The sequence below is a fragment of the Leptopilina boulardi genome, unplaced genomic scaffold (assembly GCF_019393585.1).
Source record: "Leptopilina boulardi isolate dan_hultmark-lab unplaced genomic scaffold, ZJU_Lbou_2.1 LbouV2_38, whole genome shotgun sequence".
NCBI classification, from domain to species: Eukaryota; Metazoa; Arthropoda; class Insecta; order Hymenoptera; family Figitidae; genus Leptopilina; species Leptopilina boulardi.
This window is the reverse complement of record NW_026137951.1, coordinates 3,124,927-3,139,080: the sequence shown is the minus strand read 5'-3', so window position 1 is coordinate 3,139,080 and position 14,154 is coordinate 3,124,927. Positions and strand designations below refer to the sequence as shown.

Genomic DNA, 14,154 nt, shown 5'->3' with positions numbered 1-14,154 from the left:
ACTTACATTTTTTTCGACAATTGTATAAATTATCTGTTTGTAAAATATGCTTCTAATTTTTAACATTTTTTTAAATTCTATTATTATAATTAAGTTACATATTATTTTATACATGTTCATGTCTGACTAAATACAAAATTTTGCTACTTGGTAACTTTTCAATAAAATGTAAAAATAATCTTTTTGAAAATTGTAATTTTTCCCCATTTTATTTTGACACTAGAATTTATTTTATATTATTACATTTAATAATAGAACAAGTTTTTATATTGTTTACGCGTGTCTGACTAAACACTGACCTTTACTACTTGCGGGGATTTTTCCATAATCGTATTTTTTATTCAAAAATAATTTCGATTATTGTCACATATATACCAGTATTGTCGATAATCATAATGATTTTTTGTAGTATTTAAAAAAATTATCCTTTTTCCAATTAGGTCTGACTTAAAATTGAATCTTACCACTTAAAATTCTTTTTATTTTCAAATTTTTTTAAAAAATATTTTAATTTCTATATTTTTGTCGCTATGTAGAATTATTTTCTTTCCCTAGAGATTGTGAGTGAGTCTTACTATAATTGATCTTTACTATTTATTGTATTGAATTTTTTTTTATTATTTTATATAATAATGTTAAGTACCCAATTACATTAGTCCTTGTGTTTTTTTATTTCTTAATAATTAGTAGTTCAAAATCAATAGAGTGGTTTTAATATAAAAGTTTTTTTTTTGAATAAAATGTTTTCATTTAAAATTTTAAATATATATAATATGTACAAATTATTTTTAAACTTACAGTAAAATATTCCAATTATTTACAAATTATTGTAGTTTTATATCAGTAGATAATTATAATAATTACAATAATAATAAAATTAGTATAGTGAAAAATTTTCGTAAATTATAAATCCTCTTGCTCATCCATGAGATAGTTGTCACTTTCAAGAAATGAATTTGATCGACATACAACTAAAAGGATAGAGTCATTATTTATTATTTATTATATATTCATTAAACAATTTTTCAGAAAATAATATAAAATAGATTAATGAAAGCGGTAAATAATAATAAAAGCTATTCACCTATTGATTCTTGTTGTTGTTGTTGTTTGTATCGTCGAATGAATAAAAACATAACAATTAAAATTATAGATCCAATTAAGACATAAAGTCCATATTGAATCTTTGACCATACAATTGAACCACTTTTTATTCCATTGTCTTCTAATGAAAGGGCATTGCAGTCCAGATCTGAGGTTCATAAAAAAAATCTCATAACAATATCCTATTTTGAAATAAGTCTCTATTCTTAAAGAATTATTCCATAAGAATACAAATTGTAAATTGGCTTTCTATTGAAATTATTGAAATTATTAGATATTTGATATTCGATTATTTATTTCTTATTATACGATTATTCTTTTTATTTCCCATTTTATATATTTTCCTATTTTATTAATTCTATTAACAATGATTTTATTATTTTAATAAAATTTCCCATTTTAATAATTTCTTTAATATCTTATTACACTTTATTAATTAATTCATCTTATGTAATTAATTATTTAATTATTTTAAAAGCAACTAAACTTATTGAATTGTAAATAAAATATTTTGTTTATTTGAATAAAAATATATTAAAATTGTATATTATATAAAAAAAAGAAAATTATTTCAAAATAAATACCTATATTGAGAAAACATAACATTGTTGTTGTGTTATCAAACATCAATGACTGATTAAAACATTCTGTTTGATTGGCATCGACATGTAAACAATTTTTATTGCATATTGGACCTTTCCATTGTGTTTCTATTTTAGTAACATTTCCCATACTACCATTAAAACTAAAATAACAAAATAATAAATAAATAATAAATAAATAAAAATAATAATAAATAATTATTTACAATTATTTACAATAATATGAATATAATTTGTAATTTATTATAAAATATGCAAAAAAAAAATCACCTATCAGACATTTCGCCAGAAAGTGCATCTTCAAAAATAGCAGCACATTTACTAGGCACTTCGCAACTTCTTCCTGTCCAACCATAATAGCAATCACATGCTTTTTGCTCTGGTATACATAATCCATGAATACATTCCACGCCACATATACTGACACATGTACTATTGTTATTTGAATCATTATTTATAATGTAGTTGTCATGACATTTACATTCTTGTGGCGCAATACATTCACCATTTATACAAGCATTATAACAAATAGGAATGCAGATAGTCGAATTTTCAAATGATAATTTGTAACCATCTTCACATATGCATAATCCATTATCTTCTCGACAAGTACCATGAGTGCATTTACATTTAACAATACAATTATTGTTTTTATCTTTTTCATAATCCTCATTACATGTACAATTTCCCGGCGATGTACAGTGACCATTTTCACAAGAATTGTCACAAATTGGTTCACAATTTGTGGAATTTTCCATTTTTTTGTAACCATCTAAACATGTACATTTCTCAGGTGATGTGCATTCCTGTAAATATTTATTACCTGTTATTCATTAATTATTTGTTTATTTATTTATTATTAAATTTATTTATTAATTCTTACAGAATTAAATCATTTTTTATATCCAACGAAGAAAAATTCTTCAAGCGCCGAGAATCGAACGCACGACCCTAAGTATTCGAAAGTCGGTAACCTAACCGTCTAACCACCATAGCAAACGTTTCCATATTATAGTGTAATGACGAGACCCATCAACGATGGCATATCATTTATTATATTATTGTGTTTAAGGTCTTATAAGTGGATTTATGCCTTACTCTTTGTAAACTAATATCTGTAAATTCAAAATAAAACTACTTTTTCAAACCAAAAAGCAGACGTTTCCATAGCAATCATTATTATGGAAACAGTTACCACAGAAACTGTTACCATGACTTTTTTTCCTTAGCAACGGTAACGCTGTAATAATAGTTAGAAATCGGCCTGTAAATATTGATACTAAATATTATCGTGAGTCGATAAACATGTTACCGACCGCAGAGCACGGCAATGTAGTACCCGATTTCGCCGCGCGGGCCGCATCGCTGAAAGCTCTCTCGCGTACGCTTAGCCCACCGAACGGCTATATAAGTTGCGCTCCCGCTGAGGACCGTCACTCTCATGCTACACGGATTCTGGGAGGGTCTTACCCACCTGACTAGGAGTTTTACTCCGAAAATCTTTGTAGAGAGTTTTACTCTCGTTCGTCGGGTTTTACCCGTCGAACATTATATCGGTTTTATGTGTAAATAGTGTATAGTAACGAATTGTAAAGTAATGTATCGCGATGTAAAATAGCGTAATCTATAGTAAAGAATTGTAAAGTAACGTAACTAATGTATAGTAAAGAAATATTGTATTCGCGCAGTTTAAAATAGATTTTCCGTTCTTTTTACCGTTTTTTAGATATACTTAGAGTTTTACTCTTTGTATAATTGGAAAACGAGTTTTACTCGTAGTTCATATTGTATTAATGAAGTTTAATGTAGATTTTTCGCTCTTTTTTACCGTTTTTTAGATATACTTAGACTTTTACTCTTTGTATAATTAGAACACGAGTTTTACTCGTGGTTTATATTGTATTCATGAAGTTTTATGTATATTTTTCGCTCTTTTTTTACCGTTTTTTATATATACTTAGAGTTTTACTCTTTGTATAATTAGAACACGAGTTTTACTCGTGGTTTATATTGTATTCATGAAGTTTTATGTATATTTTTCGCTCTTTTTTTACCGTTTTTTAGATATACTTAGAGTTTTACTCTTTGTATAATTGGAATGCGAGTTTTACTCTTTGTATAATTGGAATACGAGTTTGTAACGTTTGTAATAAATGAATCTATTTAGCTCGCCGAGTCAGGGTTTTTTGATTCAAAGAAATAAAATAATAATACGGTTGATTACAAACTAAACATCTTATTTATTTACAATACTATTTACATATAATATAAAATTACTTGACATTTTACGTTAATCGGATACGGACTGATATCAAGCTTCATTGTCTTCTTTAATAGATGAAGTAACGTGCGATCGGTTTTGTTACATAAAAAGAATAAGACAGTATGAAATTCTGGAGGGTCTACTAATATTTGAGGAAAAACGCGATATCTACTCGAGACTCGATTTAACCGGCGTCCATCGGAAGTGTTGAGCCGCGGGGTAGAATCGGCTTCGATGCAGGTCGAGCCGCGAAATTCTGCTGATCGGCGTTCAACCAGGGTATTTGGAGCCGTTTGGAAAATCTTGTGCTCGGTTGATGATCCTTTCCTCGGTGGTGGTGTTAAATTTCGGTGACCCTGAATAATTACGAGTAACACTCGTGATTACCTATACTAAGAGTAAAACTCTAAGTATATCTAATACCATGTTTAAAGAACAAAATCATTCCAACGTTTGAAAATGCTTTCGAGTAATACTCGACATACATAAATTATAGAGTAAAACTCTATTAACAAAGAGTAACACTCTAAGTTACACCTTACTGCTCTGAGTAAAACTCAGTTCTGTCTCGATTTCAAAAATTCTCCTCCTTTTATATCCGCTCGACCGGCTGGGCAGTGGTGGGGGAGAACGATTCCGCGCCTTTGCCTGGGTCTTTTCGCTCGGTCTCGCGCTCTATAGTTTGCGTGCGCACGCCTGTCAGCTGATCCTCGAAAAATCAATAATCGGGACATTATTGATATAACGCGTACATGTTTATTTATCGGGATTAATAATATTTGTTAACATTCGCTTTCATATTACAAGTTTTACTCGTAGTTCATATTGTATTCATGAAGTTTAATGTAGATTTTCCGCTCTTTTTTTACCGTTTTTTAGATATACTTAGAGTTTTACTCTTTGTATAATTGGAACACGAGTTTTACTCGTGGTTCACCAGAGTATCGCGGATTTTTAGGCAGTATTACAATTGATTTCACGACTCATCGCTGTGAGTTGAAGCCGATTTCGTTAATGCGCGGCTCAAATAAGCGACGTTACCAGATTGATGCAGATTCTCGATTTCGCGGCTCAACGTATCGCGATAGACGCCGACAATCGTTGTGTGAAACCGACTTTCGCGATTTATATGTACGTCTGTATATTTTCGTCACCTGTAAATACCGTTGTAAATAAATGATTTGTTTCAGTTTGTAATTAACTCGTTATTATTGTTATTATTTTTTTGTGTACGGAATCAAAACGAACCCTGGCTCGGCGAGCTAAATATTGATTCTATCAATTACAAACATTACAACGCCATGCGTTTGCTTCTCTTATTTTTTTTATGGAACTTACCCCATATTTGCAACCTTCTGAGCATACAGGCTCACATTTCGATTCGTTGCTTTTTTGATAACCTTCATTGCAAGTACAAATTTCAGGACTACTACAATAACCATTTTCGCAAATTTTCTTGCAAAATGGTTCACAAGTATTTAATTCCTCGTTTCTTTTATAGCCATCATTGCATGTACAAAAATTTAATCCAGTACAATGACCATTTTCACAATTTGTTTTACACAATGATTCACAAAAATTGGCTAAAGTTTGACTTTTTTGAAAACCTTCATTGCAAGTACAATTTTCTGGCGCTGAACATTTCTGAAAATTTTTATTATATAATATTTATAAATATTAATAGTAATTAAAATTATTGAAAAAAATATCTTTCTCCATTTGGAGTAAAAAAAAAATTAATTATATTTTATAATAATAAAACAATTTTTTTTTATTAAATTCACAACAAAAAATTCATAATTCACATTCGATATCTACCCCATTGATGCAAGAATTAGTGCAAACCGGTTCGCACATTGACTTGTTACTCATTCGATAACCCTCATTGCAAATACAAATGTCTGGTGCACTACAACGACCATTATCGCAATTTTTATCACAAATTGGTTCACAGACTGATTCATTTATTTTCTTATAGCCCTTAAAGCATGTGCAATTATTCGGCGTTGTACATGTCTGAAATTGAAAAATTAAAAAAAAAAAAAAATTTTATAAATAATAAATAAATTGACTATTATTATTTTTGAAAAAAACGAAAAATACTCACACCAAAGTGACAACCATCAGAACAAACTGGCTCACAATTTGAATAATTGTCCATTTTATATCCATCGTTACACTTGCATGTTTCAGGTGCAATACATTGACCATTTTCGCACGTCGAACGGCAAATTGGTTTGCAAATTGAATCAGAATCATTCGTAAAACCATATCCATCAAAACATGTGCACATATTCGGTGCAATACAATTCTATTTTTACAGAAAAAAACAAATAATAAAACAGATTTTATTCTTAGATTTTAAAATTAAAATTCACTTAAATATTAAAATTCTAAAAAAAATTAAGATTAAAAAAATAAATGAAATTTAAAATTCTCCATAAATAAATAATTACACCATTGATACAGGCATTTTTGCAAATTGGCTGACACGTGAAACCATCATCAAGTAATTTATGTCCTTCAAAACAGGTACAAACATCCGGGAAAGTACAAATTCCATAAGAACAAGGATTATTACATTTTGGATTACAAATAAAAGAATTTTTTTGTTCCTTAAAATATCCTACGTAACAATTACAAACATCCGGCTCAAAACAAAAACCATTGACACATTCTTGGCCACAATTTGGTGCACAAAACTTTGTTCCATTCTCATGGAATTTTTCATGATATGAAAGATCACATTCACAACGATTGGGATCAAGACATGATGAATTTTCTGGACAGGATGTTTCGCAAATTGGTACACATGTAAAACCATCGGATTCTAAACTATAGCCAGAATCACATGTGCAAATATCAGGTTTTGTACATGTTCCATGAATACAATCGTTTTGACAAATTGGAACACAAATATTATCGACAAAATCCTCTTTTCTATAGCCTAAATTACAGCGGCATTCATTTGGTTTATGGCATTCACCATTTTCACATGATTTTTGACACACTGGTTGACACACTGAATCATATTCAAAATAACCTGGACAACATTTTTCATATGTATGCCAAACAATGTGATACTGAAATTTATATGAATAATTTTTTTTATTTAATTCTGTATTATTTACCCACTTGGAAAGATTCCCCGGAAAGTGCCCCCTGAAGGATCTATCAGAATTCCGCCGGAACTTCCAACGTAATTCCGTCGGAATTCCATCGGAGTTCCAAAGAATTTCCGATGGGATTCCGACGGGAATTCGGACTCTAAAAATTTTGAAAAAAAATGATCGGAATTCCGTCAGAATTCCGTCGGAATCCCATCGGAAATTCTTTGGAACTCCGATGGAATTACGTTGGAAGTTCCGGCGGAATTCCGGGGAATCTTTCCAAGTGGGTAAATTTTAAATTCAAATTAAAAAGAAACTATAAAATTGATACAGTGAAAAAAAATTTGATTCGCTAATAATCGTTTACTTGACTATTATCAAATAAATAAAATAATTATTATTTAAGTGGTATTCGTTTGAAATACAAAAAGTATTATATACAGTTCAGTTATTTGGTTTCAAAAATTATTTGGTTCAAGTAAAAATATATATTTTATAATAGTCAAGTAAACGTTTATTTAAATTAAAAAAAAATCACTGTTTCATACAAAAAAGTATATCAAAAAATTTAGATCGATTTAGTATCAATTTGATAGTTGTAAACTATAAACATACCTCTTTTCGATAATTAATTCGCGTTTTTATTTTGTAGAAAACACCAAATACTTTTTGCTTATACGTTTCCTCGTAAGGAACCATTTTATATTCCCTGGTGCTATTAAAAAAAAAATTATATCTGTTTTTAAAATAAATAATTATTTAGAATCAAAAAAAAAATTTTTTTTTCTTAAATAAAAATGTAAATTAAGAATTTTTAATGAGAATAATAAAATATTTGGCTTTCCGAAAAGTTGAGTAAAAAATATACCTGTACTCCGAATTACAAACAGATTCCCAAGTAGTTCGAGTTAATGAAGCATTACTTAGATTTATAATAAAAATTTTAATAAACACAAAAATAATAATAAAATCTTTCATGATTTCTTAGGAAGACAATTTACATTCAATCACTGTGCACTGAATACTAAATACAATATAAGAGATTTTCTTTTCTCACATCAGTTTGAGATAAAATATTTATCACAGGATATATTGTCTGAGTATGAGTAATATCTACAAAACAAAACAATTCATATGGGGAAGTCCTTCTTATAATATTCTTTATATTTCTTTTATATTCAAATAAAATCGCATTCATTTTCATAATATCAATAAAAATACATTTCTTTTATTATTAAATCAATAATTAAATCAATAATAAACAATTATTATAAATAATCATAAATATATTATTAGTAAAAAAATATTAAGATATTAAATAATATTAAATTAATTATTTATTAATTATTCATTATTATTAAATAATAATTAATTAAATATTAATTATTATTAATAGATTAAATATAAAATAACTAACAAAGAATAATAGTGAATAAAACCTAAAATAAAATAAAAAGAAAATGAATGTAAGAATATATATTTTCTTTTTATAAAAAACTATTTTATTTCGAATTTTTTACGTATAAATTATTTAAAAATTACAGTTTAATATTTCAATTATTTACAAAATAATACTATTTTTAAAAGTAATTTTACAAAAAAAATAGTTTTGATCTTAACAGCTAATAAACAATTATTATAATATTTATAATAATAGTATTAATAATAAAATAATAATAAATCTTCATAAATCATCAATTTTTATCTAATTTGTTCTTCCAAGAGACAAGTTTCATCATTATCATGTGATTTTAATTGCCATTCTGTTAAAAGAATAATTATTATTGATTACTGTAAATTGTTAATATTAATTTCTTGTTTTTTTTGTATTTGATTACAATATTATTTGTAATAATTTGCATTAAAAAATTTTTTCATTATTTTAATGCATTTTTAATTTTAATTTTGCAAATTTTTGATATTTTTTTGTTTTCAATAAATAATCAGAGAAATATATAAATACATAGAATAATAGAAATCATAAAAAAATATATATAGGTATAATTACTTTTTGATCCTTGTTGTCCTTTAAGTCGTCGAATAATTAAAAACATAAAAATTAATATCATTGATCCAATTATAACGTAAATTACGTATTTGCTTGTGGACCATACAATTGAGCTAGTATTTTTTCCACTGGCTTCTAATGAGTTAATATTGCATTCTACATCTGTAATTTAAAAAAAAATATCAATTTACAAAATCATATTTCAAATTAAGTAAATATTTTTTTTTTATATTTTTTTTTGTCTAAAAATAGAATTGTCTTTAAAAATACGAATTGCAAATTTTTAATTTTTTCTATTTTAATTTTCTTTTTATTTAATCTTATTTTAATATAATTTTTAATATTTAGTACCTAAATCGAGAAGACATAACATTCTTATTGTGTTATCAAATTGAAATGGCAGACAGTGCTTATCAGTGGTATTGAAATTTAAACAATTTTTGTTGCATATTGGACCTTTCCATTTTGGTTCTATTCTTGTTTCATTGTTTACAGTACCATTAAAACTATAATAAATAAACAATAATTTTTTTTTTCGTTATCGCAGTAAATTTTTTCCGTAAACATTTGTTAATAACTGTAATTACCTATCAAATTTATCATCAAAAATTGCAGCACACTTATGAGGTACTCCGCAGCTTCTTCCGGTCCATCCATAAGAGCAGGAACAATAGTCATGAGATACGCAATTCTGTAAATAATTTATTTATTTAATTTCCAATTTATCGACTAAGTAAACAATTTCTTTATACCCACCCCATTTTTACATTCTGGGGAGCAAGAAATTAATTCACATTCACCATTCTTATGAATATCATAACCTTCATTACAAATGCAATGATGCTGATCTTCTCTACAATAACCATTTTTACAAGATGTTATACACTTTGGTTTACAATAATGGTCCATAAAATCATGTTTTCTAAAACCTTCTTTACAAGTACAAGTTTCTGGTGCTGTGCACGTCTAAAATAACAAAAACAATTTATTATTTATTTAATTCTCGGGAGTTAATTACAAATTATTAAAACAAAAAATAATCGAATCTAATTGTTCATATAAAATGAATGTGAAAAAAAATAATTTTATATCTTGTAAAAATAAATATTAAAAGTAATATTATCAATATAACTACAGCATTGATGCATTTTTCAGTACAAACAGGTTCACATTTTGAATTGTTACTCATCAGATAACCTTTATTGCAAATGCAAATATCAGTACCATTGCAATGACCATTTATGCAATTTTTTTCACAAATCGGTTCACAAACATTTGTTAAATTTGTTTTCTTGTAGCCCTCATTGCAAGTGCATTTATTTGGAGCAGTGCAATTCTAAAATTAATCAGTTAAAATTATATAATGAAAAAAAAATTTAAGTTTTATCTTGTAATTAGTAAAAGTTACTTTATATTTTTTTTCCATGTAATAAGTAACAATTTAATAAATAATATAAAAATTGATTATTTTTTCGGCATTTCTTCCAAAGGTATAAAAATTATTAATTCAAATGAATATGCTATAAAATCTATAAAATATTTTTAAAAAATTTTATAGCATATATTCCTTTTAATCAATAATTTTTATATCTTTAACATAAATGCTATTGATTCAATAGCATATTTTTTTCAATGTAATAATAATAAAAATAGATATTTACGCCATTAATACAAGTTTCATTACAAACAGGCTGACATGTATAACCATCATCAGATAATTTATCACCATCATAACAGGCACAAACATTTGGTTTAGAACAATAGCCATTAAGACATAAATTATTACATTTTGGATAGCATACAAAAGTATCATCTTCATCTTTAAAATATCCATCTTTACATTGACAAACATCGGGAGCAATACAATCACTATTGATACACTTTTGTCCACAAATTGGTGAACAAAACAATGTTCCATTCTCATCTTTTGTCATATCATACGATGGATAGCATTTACATTTATCTGAATCAATGCAATATGAATTTTTTGGACACAAAATATTACAATGTGGTTCACATGTAATATTATCAGCTTTAAGTTTATAGCCTCTATCGCATTGACAAATGTCAGGTTTTACACATTTTCCATTTAAACAATCATTCTTGCAATTTGGATAACAAATATTTTCACTTTCGGAAATATTATTTTTCGTATAACCCAAATGACAACGGCATTCATTTGGTTTATAGCATTCACCATTTTCACATGGTTTTAAACACATTGGTTGACACACTGAATTATTTTCATTATATCCTGGACAACATTTTTCAAATGAATGCCAAACTATTTCATATTGCAAATTTTTTCGAAGCAAACGTTCAGTAGTCAATAAAAAATCAAAATTATGATTCCATTTGTATTTCTTTGCACTAAAATAAGAGTTAATTAATTAAAAACATTAGGGTCAGCCGGGGTAAATCCGAACGCTTTTAGTAAGTTTCAACAATAACATAAGGTTTTTTCTTTTAAAAGACAATACTTCCGGTATTCTGGTGCATGAAGTTGTTACTTTACTTCCATATAACAATTTTATGGGGTAGCAAAAATTTTTTGATAAATTACAATCGCAGGAAACTTAGCGTTCGTATTTACCTCGATACTTTACAACTTTCCTAAAATACCGGGGTAAATACAAACGCCAGTGTATTTCAGAAAAATCTTAGAGAAAATAAATTTAAAATATTGCAATTGTTAAACTTATATAAAAACACAAAAAAATACGATAATAAACCTATTATGTAATAATGCATCATATATAAATACAAAAATCAAACAGGTTAAAAATTAAAATGCATTACACAATTAAAACCTTCAATAACTTTATCAAATCATAACGGATTTTTGCAAAACTTGGTACAGAAAGTATTTTCGAGTGTTTCAATGTAAATACAAAAATAAAAGTCAAATTTTTTAAATTCAAAATGGCGTATTCAATATGTCGGACTTTCCTAAAACTTATTTTTAAAAATGATCAAATTTGCTAACTCCAAATTCGTAATCTGCGACCCTGAAACCCCCCGAGTAACAATTTTCGAGCAAATCCAATGAATTTTTTAATTCTCGTCCGCCATATTGGATCCGCCATTTTGAATTTTGAAAAACTGACGTCACATTGGTAATCAGCGACCACAAAAACCCTAGAATACCAAATTTTATTAAGATCCTTAAAAACTTTTTTCAACAAACCATTTGGCAAAAAAAGTGGAACACTCCTTCGAGAGAACAGAGATTAAGTTTCTGCTTATTAATTACTAACGAGGATACATATAGAAAGAAAAACTTTTTTCTATGTACTTTTATATAGTTAAAATAATAGTTTAATCAAATAAAAACAATTTTGTGTGGCTCTGATATAAGAAAAAATGATTGAAAATACCGTTCGGATTGACCCCGGTTTTCCAATTTTCCGGGGTAAATACGAACGGTCTGATATTATTAATAAAATTTTACAGAAGGCAAAAATCAAAAATAGTTTCTATTCTAGTATTCATAACAAACAATTATAAGTAATAAAATGAATTTTTAGCTTCTTTTTCTTCAAATACGAGACAAAATACTGAAAGAGTGTCATCTTTGATTTTCAATCTTTTTTGCAATACTCGTTATCTTTGTTTATGCTGTTGCTAATTAACAAACGAAAAATGGGATAATACTTAGAATTTCTTGAAGAGGATCTAAGGTAAAAATTCTCATGTCTAACTTATTTTTTAAAATTTTAATTAAGCTGAAATAATTAGCGTTCGGATTTACCCCGGCTGACCCTATCAAAAATTTTGAATTGTAGTAAAGAAAATCTTATTAAAATTTTTTATTTTCATTAATGATTTAAAAATTTTTTTTCATTAATTTTCATTGATTTTTATATTTATATTTATTTTATATTTATATGAAATTGGGCATAAAAAAGCAGCATTGAATTTAATAATACTTTATTCACTTAAAAAACATACCTGTACACTCCTTTACAAATTGAATCCGGAGTAGATGGTTTTAAAGAAGCATCACTAAAATTTATAACAATAAATGTTAGCAGCACAATAATAAAATGCTCCATGATTACTTCACAAGACACAATTTACATTTAATCCCTCGTATATAGAATATACTAAAGTATATATAAAAGAATCTCTTAATATTTTGCGATAAAATATTTATCAGAGGTTATTTTCACTCTTATTTGAATAACAGCTTCAAAGTAAACATGGGTAATTCCTACAAAAATTCCATATGAAAGGTATTCCACCTTTTTTTGAAAAATATTTTCTCCCTTTTTTTTACAAGATCAATATTTTAATTTACAACAATTGAAATAAACAATTTAACTGACAAAATAAAAATTTAGACAAAGAAATGTTTAAAAATATTTTTAAAAAAACAAAACACAATCTTGTTCAGCATTTTTTTTTTCATTTATTTAAACATCAATTACAAATAGTTAAGTGTGTATGTAACAAATTTTATAATTTTATTAACAAATACCTGATATTATTAGGAAAAATGGTTTTGCATTTAAATAAATAATCATTTTTTTTGTTAATAGAACACATTTTTATTTATTTTCATAGACAACAAAATTTTAAATAATATAATTTAATAGCACGTGTTATTTTTTATGATTTATCTAAAAAAAAATTATACTTCAGAGGAAATTTTTTTAATGAAATGAACTTTAATTTCGGTTTATCAAACGATATGTTTTTATTTTATTATTATTATTATTATTATTATTATTACTCAAACCAAGCGCAATTTATTAAATTAAATTCCAACTGATTTTGCCTTCTATTGGTTATTGTGTTTGTAGTTGCAATTAAAATATAATGTTGAGAAAAATAAATTTCAAATTGTTGGAATACTTTTTTTTTTACCAAAAAAACTTAGTTTAATAAAGATAAAATATAAAACTTAACCGCAAATTTCCTTTAAATCTTAATATATTGCTCAACCTTTCTGACGTAGAGGAAATGAGATAAGTTTGGGGAAATTTCATCAGTAAAAACGATGAAATATAATAAAAAAAAAATACAATTTTTTTTTTCTCTTTTATTTAAACAACTTAAAAAATC

The 14,154-nt window shown here is 26.5% G+C and overlaps 1 protein-coding gene across 1 annotated transcript; it reads right to left on the bottom strand.

The window, feature by feature from the left end:
- Nucleotides 1-657: 657 nt before the first annotated feature.
- LOC127288241 (multiple epidermal growth factor-like domains protein 11) lies at nucleotides 658-13,390 on the bottom strand. Its single transcript, XM_051315596.1, has 17 exons — nucleotides 13,039-13,390; nucleotides 10,749-11,457; nucleotides 10,223-10,423; nucleotides 9,844-10,053; nucleotides 9,675-9,778; nucleotides 9,439-9,593; nucleotides 9,088-9,249; nucleotides 7,948-8,062; nucleotides 7,695-7,794; nucleotides 6,426-7,052; nucleotides 6,077-6,280; nucleotides 5,788-5,985; nucleotides 5,308-5,613; nucleotides 1,977-2,512; nucleotides 1,689-1,849; nucleotides 1,085-1,252; nucleotides 658-971 (listed from the first exon to the last, which is right to left on the bottom strand). Exons 1-17 carry the CDS (start codon nucleotides 13,140-13,142, stop codon nucleotides 904-906), a joined length of 4,128 nt encoding a protein of 1,375 aa, XP_051171553.1. The 5' UTR covers nucleotides 13,143-13,390; the 3' UTR covers nucleotides 658-903.
- Nucleotides 13,391-14,154: the final 764 nt, after the last annotated feature.